The sequence below is a fragment of the Perissodus microlepis genome, chromosome 13 (genome assembly GCF_051167445.1).
Source record: "Perissodus microlepis isolate ML-2025 ecotype Zambia chromosome 13, ASM5116744v1, whole genome shotgun sequence".
Lineage (NCBI taxonomy): Eukaryota > Metazoa > Chordata > Actinopteri > Cichliformes > Cichlidae > Perissodus > Perissodus microlepis.
The window spans coordinates 17,109,622-17,122,722 of record NC_140473.1 but is presented as its reverse complement, the minus strand read 5'-3'; the positions used below and the strand labels follow the sequence as shown (position 1 = coordinate 17,122,722).

General features: G+C 43.9%; 1 protein-coding gene across 8 annotated transcripts in view; it reads right to left on the bottom strand.

The window, feature by feature from the left end:
- The window catches only part of zmiz1a (zinc finger, MIZ-type containing 1a), a 107,449-nt gene that overhangs the window by 6,699 nt on the left and 87,649 nt on the right, over positions 1 to 13,101 (bottom strand). For 5 of the 8 annotated variants that reach the window (XM_084949337.1, XM_084949338.1, XM_084949333.1 and 2 more), the window contains 10 exons: positions 11,114 to 11,149; positions 4,520 to 4,655; positions 2,528 to 2,642; positions 2,181 to 2,401; positions 1,885 to 2,086; positions 1,499 to 1,780; positions 1,219 to 1,395; positions 988 to 1,056; positions 679 to 844; positions 397 to 538 (listed from right to left, as the gene is read on the bottom strand). In XM_084949337.1, coding sequence (XP_084805463.1) covers positions 397 to 538; positions 679 to 844; positions 988 to 1,056; positions 1,219 to 1,395; positions 1,499 to 1,780; positions 1,885 to 2,086; positions 2,181 to 2,401; positions 2,528 to 2,642; positions 4,520 to 4,655; positions 11,114 to 11,149 — 1,546 coding nt within the window. The remainder of the gene's footprint in view (positions 1 to 396; positions 539 to 678; positions 845 to 987; positions 1,057 to 1,218; positions 1,396 to 1,498; positions 1,781 to 1,884; positions 2,087 to 2,180; positions 2,402 to 2,527; positions 2,643 to 4,519; positions 4,656 to 11,113; positions 11,150 to 13,101) is intronic. The other 3 variants (XM_084949336.1, XM_084949339.1, XM_084949335.1) reach the window with 2 other exon arrangements.

The following is a 13,101-nucleotide window of genomic DNA, read 5'->3' as shown; positions in this document are numbered from 1 at the left end:
TGCAACAACTCGGGTTTGATTCTGACCCAAGGCCCTCACTCTCCCTCCTTTCCTGTGTACTCTTCACTATTACATTATCTGATGAAGGCAAAAACCTTGCAAAGAAAAGAAAGAAGAAATCTGCCTCCTTCGATGCAAATACAAAGAAATGAGGCGGATTGTATGTAGGCAACACTGTGCTAGCTTATGACAAATCAAGATTCTCACTATTAATAAACTCTGCAGTAACACGTGATTTAGTATAAATCTCACGTCTGTCACATTCATGTGGCGCTATAACAACAGCCTAAAATAACAGCACCCACAATGTAGCAACTTTCACCACACATTCATTTTAGTGCTTGCTGTGCACATGCTGCACTAGTAACAACAAATACGAAACTGCAAGGTTTTTACCTCCACATGAGGGTCTGGTGGACGGACGGTCGAAGGTGGAAGACGTGGTTGCTGACAGCCAGGTTGTGCTCCAAGCGGAACGGTTCCAGCACCACTCCGTCCCTGACTGGGAACGTCAGACGTAGTTCCTCGTTGGGGATAGCTGCAGACGAGGAAAACGGGAGAGGATGGCTTTTAATCTCAGAATGTAAATGTCAGGAGGTGAGATAAAAGGATAAAAAGGACAAAAACAGACGAATGAGTCATGTGAACGACTTGTTTCAGGTCTGCTTGGGTACTTACTTGGAGGGGGCGGAAGTGCTGTCATATTTGGTTTCATGTCGGCTGGAAACGGGGGCTTCACATCCTGGTTTGGCGACAGATACGGCGGAATACTACTTCCCGGGGTCATGGGAGGTGTGGGGTTTCCGGGGACTGGAGAGTGTGGGTAGTTACCAGGCCTGGGGGGCTAAAGAAAGGTGGGGGAAGTGCAATAATCAAAAGATCTGTTAAAGTCATTTCACAGACATGAAAGGCTCAAATCTGGCACCAATGTCTTCACCTGCTAAGACAGAAATTGCACTTTTACATGGGTACGAAGGAAAAACATACCCCACTGCCTTGGCCGTAAGAGTATCCGCCTCCAGAGAAGTTGGTGCTCTGACCGTTGAAGGGCTCCTGCTGAATAAGGAAAAGCAAAAAAGAATTGATACAGTTCCCTTTAGTGCCAGGGATGCACTATAGTTTAGGTGACAAGGGTTCAAACGTCCTGATCTTCTGAATAATTCGCTTCCTTTGCCCCCCTTCTGACCCTGAATATGCATAAATGATGGACTAACAAACCTTGTAGTACTGGCTCATGGGCATGCCAGGCGGGTACTGCCCTTGGCCCTGTTGCCCCGGCATCCTCTGGCTGGGGTAGTTAGGAGAGGGCAATGGTCTGGAGGCATTTGATGAGGGATACTGCCCCTGCTGTTGGAACTGACTGTTTGGCCCATACTGCTGACCTCCATAGCTTCCCTTCAAGAAGAAAGTTAAAAAAAAGAAGAAAAGACATTATATATATATACATGTCTCAGGTGCTACAACAAGAAGAATATTCATGTCTGATATTTCCACTCACATCCCCAGGATATGGCCTCTTTATCCCCTGCATGGGTATGCCCTGTCGAGGTCCACCGGGATAACCTTGCTGAGGCATCCTCTGGCTGTGAGCTCCAAAAGGCGTCATGCCTGGGGTTCTCGCCTGGTTTATACCCATTGGAGGCCCGCTCATATTGGGGTTGTTCATGGTGGATCCCATGCTGGATGGATTCATTCCCCCAGGGGGACCTCGTGGGCCTGGCTGATTCATAAACTGGCTATTGTAGGCTGGCGCATGGCCCATCTGGAACGATGGACACATCTGGAGAAAACAACCGAATAATTAATGGCTACATTTTGCAGCAGGTAGTTACCTAACATCTTCCTCCATCAAACTGTTTGCCTCATAGCAGGTGTGTACTGTACCTGTCCATACTGGTTCATGTCTTTATTCTGGGTTTCCTGCAGAGCCGCTACAGTGGCTGTTGCAGTGGCTGTCGCAGTAGCAGCGGCGGCAGCAACAGCAGCAGCTGCAGCTGCAGCAGCTGGCTGGGTGAAGTCACCAGGAGGACGTGTGTGGGAGGCCATTCCCATACCTCCTGGTGGTGCATTCGGGCCTCCAGAGTAACTGATGAACACATGATTTATGTTTTAACCACTCTTTTAAAACCGGAGCTGCTGTCTTAAAGAATAAAAAAGAAGACTGGTATCCTGTTTCTCACCTCCCGCTGTATCCTCCAGGACCACCAGGGTAGCCGGGCCTGCCGTACATGCTCTGCTGCATGTATGATTGGCTGGAACCGCCTTTATTTGGGAACTGTTGCTGCTGCGCATTGAACTGGGGTGAATTGAGCCCTGCTGCATTGCCAGACATGCCCGATCCCACTGGGTTACCCCCAGGATTCATGGGGTTATTGCTGTTTGCCATTGGGTTGCCCAGCACCTATATTTAACGAAGAATCAAAGAGGAAGTGAAACTATCTGCTAGGTTTGTGCAATAAACCTGTCTTAAAACTGTTTGCTCAACTCATATAATTACAGAGTGGGTGCTTTTCATGCATGGACATACCTGACTCTGTGATGTGTTGGTAACGCCCCACACTGTTGTAACCACGGACAATGACCCAGGGGGCTGGTTGGCGTTTTGTTGCCAGGGGACAGAGTCATAGGGAAATGAGCCATCGCTGGAAAACAGATCAAAACACAAACATGTGCCTGATGTCACTTAAAGTTCTGAGTAACTCTGGGGTTTCTTAAGCCGAAATGTTCATTCAATTTAAATGTCTGGCGTTGAGTTTCACACCACATTTCGAGCCAGGAAATCTGCTAATGACCGCACAAGTAAGATGAGTCAAAATTTCCAAATGTGCCGATAAGGACTCGTCTGTCCGCATGCACCGGTAAACATCTAAGTTCTTCGGATAAGGATAGGTAGTACACATCTGGAATGTTTAGCGTTCAGATTTAAAACAAATAGAGTAAAATACGAGATTCTGTTACACATGATAAACAAGCTAAGTCTCCATGAGGGGAGAGGCAAGTGGCCAGCAGTGTGGGAGGGAACTGCTGCTCTTGGAAGGCACCCTGTTTTCCCTGAGAGGTTAGCTCTCAGAATGGACGACATGTTCAATATTTCCTCATAAATACACATTATCCCAAGATCTTCAGCAGAAGCAAACAGGACTCTTGGCTAACTCCAGGCTTTTTTTTTTCTTCTTTTTTTTTGTTTTTTTGAGAGAGGTCCGAGCACACGCTGTTCTCTAAAAGCATTACCTCACATCTGTCTTCCCTCTAGGTTTGCCCTTGCACTTCACATCACTTCACTTCCACAAATTTTTCTGGCTTTTCTCCAATCAGTGGAAACCCTCATGAGGCCTGAATTTTAGATGTGAACCTTAATTTCTTTAATGACTTCCTCTGATGCCTTATATACACTATATTGCCAAAAGTATTCACTCACCCATCCAAATCATTGAACTCACGTGTTCCAATCACTTCCATGACTACGGTGTATTTAAGCACCTAAGAATGCAGACTGTTTCTACAATGATCTGTGAAAGAACATGTTGCTCTCAGGAACTCCAAGGTGGTACTGTAATAGGACGCCCCCTGTACTGCTAAATATTCACCAGTCAGCTGTTATAACAAAGTGGAAGCGATTGGGAACGACAACAACTCAACCATGAGGTTGTAGGCCACGTAAAATCAGAGAGTGGGGTCAGCAGGTGCTGATGCGCACAGTGCACAGAGGTCACCAACTTTCTGCAGTCAGTCGTTACAGACCTCCTTCACAGTGTGTGGCAAACTTCATGGAATGGGCTTCCACGGCCAAACAGCTGCATCCAAGCCTTAAATCACAAGCTCAGTGCAAAGTGTCAGATGCAGTGATGTAAAGCGTGCCACCACTGGACTCGAGAGCAGTGGAGACATATTGCCTGGACTGACGAATCACACTTCTCCATCTGGCAATCCGATGGGTGAGTCTGGGTTTGGCGGTTGCCAGGAGAATGCTTCTTGTCTGACTGCACTGTACCCAATGTAAAGTTTGGTGGAGGGGGTTTATGGTGTGGGGCTGTTTTTCAGCAGTTGGCCTCAGCCCCTTACTTCCAGTAAAAGAAACTCTTAATGCTTTAACATTTTGGACTTTGTGGAAACAGTTTGGTATGGAAGAACTTGACTGGTCTGCACAGAGTCCTATCTTCAACCTGACAGATCACCTTCGGGATGAATTAGAGTGGAGACTGTTATCCAGGCCTCATCGTCCATTATCAGTGTGTGATCTCAGAATGGTGAAAAATTCCCATAAGCACTCCTAAACCTTGTGGAAAGCCTTCCTAAAAGAGTTGGAGCTGTTATAGCTGCAGAGGCTGGGCCGACATAATATTAAACCCTATGGACTTAGAATGGGATGTCTCAAGTTCACATGCATGGGAAGCTGGCAATATATTGTACACTGGTTATTCAGATGCAGTTTCCTCCCACCACATACTTTATTGAAAATGTGACTTTACTGCGAGCCAACTGCAGCAGGCTTTGTAATCTGACAGGGCATGTATCTCACCTGTGCGTGAGGCCGGGCTTCATGCTGTTCATGCCGGGCTGCATGGGGACTTTCCCCTGTGGTTCGTTCTGTCTGTTCTTCTGGTGACGCAGAAGGAGGAGGCGACCCAGCTCCTCGCACCACGACGACAGCAGGGCTGCAAGGAGAGCACAATGACAGGTTCATGATTCCTCGTGTGCACAACTGGTCTGCACTGGGTACTCATGTATTATCAGACGCATGTTTATGGCTCTATGGTTGCAAATGATCACACAGAATGTCGCTTATAACAGAGTTTTAAAGTTTTCCTTCAATAAACACAATTACAGGTGTCTAACGGTTGCAGCTTGATGTTACTGCTAAAGCCTCCAGGGGGCAGCCTAATGCAACACTTCCATTATCAATCGCTCTGTGTAGTTTCCACAACAGCTGCCTTACACGTCATATCAACCTGCAGAGTCAAATATAAACTGAGATCTATGTACAGCACAAAGGACCTCCCAGTTTTCTCTGCCACTGTGAGGAAAAAGCTGAAATGGAGCGTGAGAGGCAGACACCAGTGAGTGATTGGGGTTACAGATAAGAGCCGTGTAGAAAGTAAGAAACAGTAACATCTTCAGTCCTCCACTTCCTTCATTCATCAGCACCACTTTATTCTTTGCCTCGTTGTCCTCTCATGTCTCTAAGGACTAATCAGACAGCCTTCTCATCCCGCCTTCATGAAGATAAGAGTTGGGATTTTTTGTTCTTGTTCCAATGATGTGCCAATTTTATTTTATTTTGTTGTGTTTTTTCCCAATGCCAATCAAGTTGTCTTTTTTTTTTTTAATCGATGGGTTATTTGAAAGTTGCCTTGACAAACATCAGCCTAACAAAAGAAAGGTTACCGTGTTCATCATTTTATTAAATAGTTTAAGATGCTATTTATAGCCTTGTAGAGCCAGATACAGCAGCTTTTAGAAGGTGCTGTTACTAGGTTTGGGGCGGGGGGGTGTTACAAAGTCCATGACACTGAAATTGGCACTGCATTAAGATTTACACCATGTCTGAATGAAAGGAAATTAAAAACATGACATGACAAGTGATTATTTCTGAAGTCACTCGAAAAAGACGAGGAGTGAAAGGAACAACAAAGAAAGGAGAGAAGGGAAAAATAAAGAAGAGGAGCGGTTACATTTTCCTCTGCAGGGTGGAGAGAGCCAAGCCTCCTAGTTAAAGAGGAATTATTCCACCCTGCCATTACGGAGAGCTTATCTCCCCACTAAATCACCACCTCCACACAGAGGGACTGTCTCTTCAACAGGCAACCCACCATTTAGACCTAAAACTCCAAGCTCGAGTGATGGGAGTTGCTTTGAGGCAGGGAGAGACAGGCAGAGGACAAAAGAGAGCAATGGCGACTTATCACATCAGCGTGGTTATGAGCTACTGAATCTAACAAGCTGCCAAGGCCAGATGTCATTCATAATAGAGTGAGGGTCTGCTCTGGGCGTCGTGAATATTTAGCGAGCTTAGTACAGTGTACATGACCTTGTTTTCACCTCACAGCCCCCTGTGTTAAAACCTCTGCCAACACTATCACACACCCACAACTCGCCCGCCATACTCCTCTCGCTTTACCTCTTTACGGCCCTCCTCTTTACAGAGCCCCGCACGCCCTCGGTCCTCATACAAATTTAAATAGCATTCTGATGGCATCTGTCTCTACTACTATCCATTAAGTTGTTTTGTTGACTTCACTAATGGAGAACATGAGGTGCAGATGTCAAGCATGCAGACAACCCAGCCAACAAAAACAGAAGAATATAAAGACAAGGTCTCCGTCTCATTACACCTCTCTTTATTTCATCTTTCTATTCATTCCTGTTGAATGAATAGAAAGATGAAACTAAAGCCTTCAGTTTGTTCTGAAGGTGCTAACAGCTGGCTGGTTGAGACAAGTTAAGGTCAGCTACTTAAAGATTCTTCTTTAAAGCCTTTCTCACTCTCTTCCGTCTTTTGTTTCTAATATTAAAGAATGCCATGTTTCTATTCTCTGGTATCTTTAACATGATTGCAACTTTACTTAAGAATGAGAGAATCCTGAAACCAGCAAGATTACTGAGATAGTTCAGCTTTGGGAAATGGTACTTTTAAGAGTGATGGGAGGTCTTCTGGCTCGGTTCCCTTAGAAGAGCTGGCTCTTATGGCTCCCAAATGGCTCTTCAATCGGAGCCTTCTATTTTAGCCTAATTTATTAATTAGAAATATTTTGTGTGCTGGGAAACTTTTTTTAATGCATCATTTTGACACAAGTCTTATTTTTGTGAATTCAATACTGCTATGGGAGAACATACATGGGACTTAAGGCCTGCAGTCTACAATATCCTCGAAATGCGTCGTTACTTCACTTTTTCCTTGCGTTTAAATCCGGCTCCCTGTCTCTCTGTTGCTGTGTTCCAGATACCTTGGAGTTGCGTCACTCCCGAGTTAACGCATTCCAGATACAGTGAGGGAAAATTAATTTTGGTTCTTAGCAACTTAGAGCCATTCAGGTATCACTAGCAACACAGCATAATACTTATTTTTATGCTCTTAAAAAACACAATCGTGGATAAAGCCTGATTGGTCACATTTAGTGAGTTACAAATACACAACAGTGGCAAAACAGGTTCAAAGTCTACAGTTTTAGTACTGTTTATGTTCAGTGCTGCCATCTCGGATCGCTAACTCAGGTTATGTTGGTCTGCTCCAACATCCTGGGAAATCCAAATTGACGTGGTGTTCCACATAAAAATCATCTAAGGGAACACAAAAATGTGTACCCGGTCTGTACGACTACCCTCGCTGTCTTCCGAACTGATGCCCCCCTTCCTTCTTTTACATAATGGTATAATCTAAGTCTGAAACTGCAGTTCCACAAATGGCCACTTGAGGCTCAAAAAACAATATAAAATGCCCAAATTTTACAGCACAATTAAACGTTTTTACGTTTCTGTACCAGCCTGACATTTCAAGTGTTTTGGTCCTTATTCCTATATAAATGTCACCATTCATGAAAAGTATGGAGTCAGGTGGGTCTTGACACAGTTCACAGTTACTCTTTCCACCCGACGATCAAGTGATCATTCCTGCTGTACGTCTTTGAGGTACACCGTCTAAGCTGCACGTGTAGCCGGTGCACTGTAACGTAAATTCTCTGCAGACAAATCAGCATAGTCACAGGTGAAAAGCTAGTGGGTCATTTAAAAAAGCTAGAATGAGTTTACAATATATAACCCAAGCATGGCCACTTCTGGCTCCAACCCCCTACCCCCCAAAAAACCAAACAAACCACATGGTAACCTAAAGGCTTCACAACACTCATCCACTAAACAACGGGTTACTCACAGTGGCTACATCTAGCTTTAAACGGTGAGTTACACTATTTCTGCTGAATAGCTACACTGTCAGGGCTACTTGATAATGTGCTGACAGTTTACAGTTGGGTAAAAAAGTATAGAGATTGTAGCTGATGGAGAAAGTGTTCCTGAAACTACTTTCTCGACGCATCCGTCTGACAGTCTTTCACAACAATAACATCATAAACTGCTGTTTTTACCTGCATCGAAGAGTCAGCTCTCAGTTACGCCGTGCTGTACTTTTAAATAGTTCCATCATCAAATTCTTTCGAAAGCATTTTATAAAGTATCTCCTTGTCCTTGACTTGCAGCTGGTGAGCCCGCAGATATTCAGCAAATGAGTTTATCTAAGCTAATCTCACCATCTGAGACTTTCTAAAAAGCATTCAAAAAGCTGACAGAGAGTCAAGCGCTTCTTCGTAATACATGACTAAAACCACCGTTACTGATCTGCCTGACTAATATCTGTAGACAACGGTGACATTCAAGCCTCTGGGCTCATCTGAAGCTACTATTCTGTCCTAACAAGTTTCAGTGGATTCTCCGGCCTTAAACAGAGCCTCCTCCTGAGCACATAGACTGCTCTGCAGGGAGAGCCGGACATAAGCTGAAGCTCTCGTAAACCTGTTCCAACCATCTCTGTTTCTTAGAAGCTGGGACTTTTAATTGAATAATGCCCAGAGGCATATGGGTCCTCCTCACTCAAGCTGTATTTAATGCTATATGGCTGACTGATAGCAGAAGCCCTGGCTCATTCTCACCTCACCTCAGCCCCTCTGGGAGCAGAAGGGAGGGAGAATAAGCCCTGGTAACAGGCTGCAAGGCCCATTAACTAATGACAGAGTGTATGTACAAGTCCTTTTTGCAAGGAAACCCAAATGCTAATTACTATGAACTCTGGCAGTGCTGTGTGTGTGTAAGCATCTGCGTGTGCGGTAAAAGCCTTCTGCTACTGAGCATATCATTTCCCTTAGAAATCCTGACAGATTGCTAATACTTTAAATGTATCCGCCCTAATATAATTGAGTTAGCCGCAAGACAGCGACCCCACTTTGTTGATAAACACCTGACCTGTTCTGAAATATGAAGCCACGTATAAGCGCAAGGTATTCAACTTTCAGCAAAGATGCTGAAGGCAACAGCAAAAGAGTGCTGCTGTGCTGTGGCCCTAAATCACTGTACTAAGTGTACTATTGTGTGGTTAAAGATTTAAAGAGTGAACACAGCGAAGCAGCCCTGTGTCTGAGCATGCCAAGTGCAGAGGTAAAGTGAACTTCCACCCACTCAAACGACTATTTCAGAGGGTGACATCTGCATTAAAAGAGGAACAGAGTTCACCACGCATTTAATACAGCGTAATTAGAGTGTGTATAAATAAAAGTAAATTAAAAAACAAAACAAAACAGGCAGGCCATTTTGGCGGGGGGAAAGCACTGGCATGTCACACATTTTATAAAAATGACTGAAGATGTGAAGTCGCTTTAAATATGATCAATACGCAAACATAAAGAAAAGAAGCTGGGTAAAACTGCCCCACCACGGGTTTGTTTTTTTTTCATTTTCAGCAGAAGAACGTAAAGACAGCATCAGCTGAGGTGCATTATCAAAAGTATATTATGGCAGCCATGTTTCCAAAATGGAATTAAAACAGTACAAATGTGGTAAGCAAAAGAAAAGAGAATGAGCTGATGTCTAAATACTGTGAACTACGACTAAAAGAAAGCACTGTTGAGTTTTCAAAGCCTGTATGAGAAGAGTGCTCCGGAGTGTCAGCCCTTTCCCTTTTCTTTTTTTTAAAGCTTGCATGGCAACTGAAATTCAGTGCAAGAGAAGTGCACCTGTTTCCTCTTAAGACTGCAGTTACAGCCATGACTGCACTGTGATACCATGATACTGATATGGAATATCTATTACTGACACAGTATCACGTAGCAGCTGGAGGGCTTGGCTGTTTTATGCATACATATTTAAGGGTTAGCTGCTTTCAAGAAAGCTGCTAAAAAGGAGATGTTACATAAGACTTTCTGAGCCTCATTAGTTTGGATGGCAACACAAAGAACGGCTGAAGGAGTTTTATGAAGTAGAAACAGGTAGAGATTTCTTGCTGCTCGTACTCCTCTTTGTACGATTCTGACAGAAGAAGCAACTGCAAAGTATAAACTCGGTTAAATAGCTTAATGAGGTTGGTTTGCACAAAAGCTCAAACACGTTTGAGCCACATTCAGCAAAAGCATTGTCCTAATTGTAGAGGATTTAATCAGTTTAATCTTCAGCAGGAATGCACATCCCTCATACTGTACACTCTCACATCAAGCCTGATCCTAAAATTACCACAAAAAAAATGAAAAAAAAGCCTCTGTCACAAGTCGCGGCACGCTTTGATAGAGACATGTAACACCGAACATGCAGCTCTACTGTAGTTTTTGTTGATAACAAAACACACACACACAAAAAGAAAATACTACATGAAAAATTACACTTTCTGAGCATGAACACTGCGGCACTAGACAAAGAAGCCTTCTGAGACAATGTGTGGGATGATAAAAAAGAAAAAAAAGAAGCAATTTATAATAGATATCAAAAGCAGAGGTCTGTAAAACACTGGCAGGTAGAATTATGCTGTGTGGGTACAAAATATTATGCAAAATACAAATATGGAGGGGATACAAAATCCTGTGGAAAAAAAAAAATCATGCTTTTTGCCGAAGTGTAATGGAAGCCATTTAAGCAGTCAATGATATCCCCCTTCCTGCCCCCTCTCTGTTAAGCCAACTTCTTCCAAGAGAAGAGCATATCAAATGGGCTTTAGTCTCAACAGCTTGGAGGCAGAACAACTCAAACATGCCCTGCAGAGAGAAAGCTCTATGTCAAAAAATCACAGTCGACCAAAACCAAGCCTTTAGTTTAACGTTCACACGAATCACAGTGTTCCAGATCTTCTAGCTTGAAAGTGCCTCGTTTTGTTTGGATTTTTCAAAAAGACTTGATTATTGCTTTTTGTTAATTTGAACTGAAAAGCAAAGCGACTTCCTCATCGGGAAGACTTCCATCCTCAACCTCTGGCTGTACACCAGATATGAGGACAGAGGGGGGGGTGGAGGATGGATGGAAGGATGCTAGACAAGAGGACAGGTGGAGATGGAGGGAGTAGGCAGATCCCCTCCTCCCCTGGATGTGTGTGTGTGGGTCACAAGCCAAAAGAGATGCTGCAGCCCAAAAGGGAGGGTAGCTCTACCTGAATCACTCTGACATCTCCTGCAGGTGCTGGTTTCTGTGGGGTTCAAATTACACATTTTTAAATGTGGCAGAGTTATGAGAATCAGAATAAACACCAAACATAATGCAGTATGACGGCTAGATCTGAGCAGAAGGTTGAAAGTGCTGGAGGATCTCCGTGCTGCCACCAAAAACACTCTTTATTATGTTTTTAATGTATCCATTTGCAGGTAAGCTGAGCTTGACTGAGACTCCCTGCAAAGATTCACATTTCCTGCCATAGTATTTATTGCAGATTTAAATGGTCGCTCTAATGCAATAGATATTTTCATTATGTGTGCCATATATAATATATTAAACTACAAAAGCCAAGCCAATCCTTTGTATATAACACATATGCACCCTAAAATGCTCGTTCAGTAAAATCAAAATATACGTTTTGGTTAATCTACAGGTTATTTACTGCTTGTTTAACCAACCAAAAGTCCAAAACCTTGAAATAGCTGGTTTACAGGGACATGCAACTTAAATAGTTGCGGACTCGTTTTGCTTCCCTTAAATCTTTCGTGCGGGGAAATCTTCATGCTTGCTTTGGTTACATTTGCTATAACTGGGAGTATGAAAATCAGGTGACTTGCATCAGATGCAACAGAGCATGTCCTCCATAAACTTCTCAGCCCCGGGGGGCGGGATGTCACCAGCATCCGTCCGTGATCACACAGCCGCAATCCACAATAAAACAAAATGCACTGTTCCACTCAAAGGAATCTGGAAACAAGCATGCTCGCATACAAGGACAGAAAAGCAGCTAAAGTAAATATGAAATCTGCGGTCTGTGCTGGTGAGCAAACAAACACATTCGGTCTCTTGGCGTCGGGGAAGATGTGCTTAAACAGTAAAGCACCTCGAATAGCTCGAAAGAACATCAGAGAGGAGCAAGCTGTGAATGAACTGCTCTTATCAGCCACGTGCAGCTCGCCACCACTGGAGGGAACGAGCAAATATCACATGCTTAATTATAACTAGACACGCTACTTGTCTCAACTTCCACAATGAGTCTTTCATCTCACACTGTTGTTGCTTCAATGAAATCATTAGGGTGAAAAACACAATCAGAAATTCTGAGATTTCCCGCGGCTGCTCTTTCATAATCTAAGACAATGATTAAAAAGTGATGAAATTCCAGCTACGGAAGCTGGGTTTTTTGTTTTTTGCACATGAATCAGTAAACAGCGATTTCACGAGGAGCGGCCATGAGAGGCCATCAGCACACCTCGACTAGATGGGGGAAGTCACCGCCAAGAATGGAGAATTTCACTGTTTCCTGAAACACTTCCTGCTGTCCTGCCCTATTGCTCCTCCCCCACTGATCATATCAATACCCGGCATCGGCTTGTCCTGCCAGAAATCCCTTGCTCAGATTCTCCAGTCATAAATCGAACGCAGTTTCGCTCGGGCCACACTTGCTCGTGGTGGGTGGAGTGACACATGTAAGGCATGGTAATGATTCACAGAAAAGAAAAAAATGGCAAAACAAACTGCAAAAACAAAGTAGGCCACACACACACACACACACACACACAAACACATCCAGTTCAAATGTCAGGAATGAGTCACTAAACAGCCTGATGGGAAGTACTCAGAGTGCACTCACTGGAGTTCACCAAAGTGTGTGGAGTAAGTGATACAAACAAAGCGCTGGAGTCAGAGAGAAAGGAGGAAGGCTAGAGGGGGAGAGCGGCTGCATGTGGCTGCGAGGTTGAGGATGCAGACGGTTTCAGTGGTTTACACCCTGCTCAGGCTAACAGGAAGTGCTGCAGCGCCACTACCGCTAGCTGGAAGTCATATTGTGCCATAATATAAATATGTATATTTCTTCTTCTTTTTTTTTTAACCGCCGGTCAGTGAATGGTTACGATATTGTTTACAAGAGCCATTTGCTAATTAACTTGTCAGTTTTAAGGTTAGATTACACACTGATTGAATACCCTGCAGCGTCCTCATGTT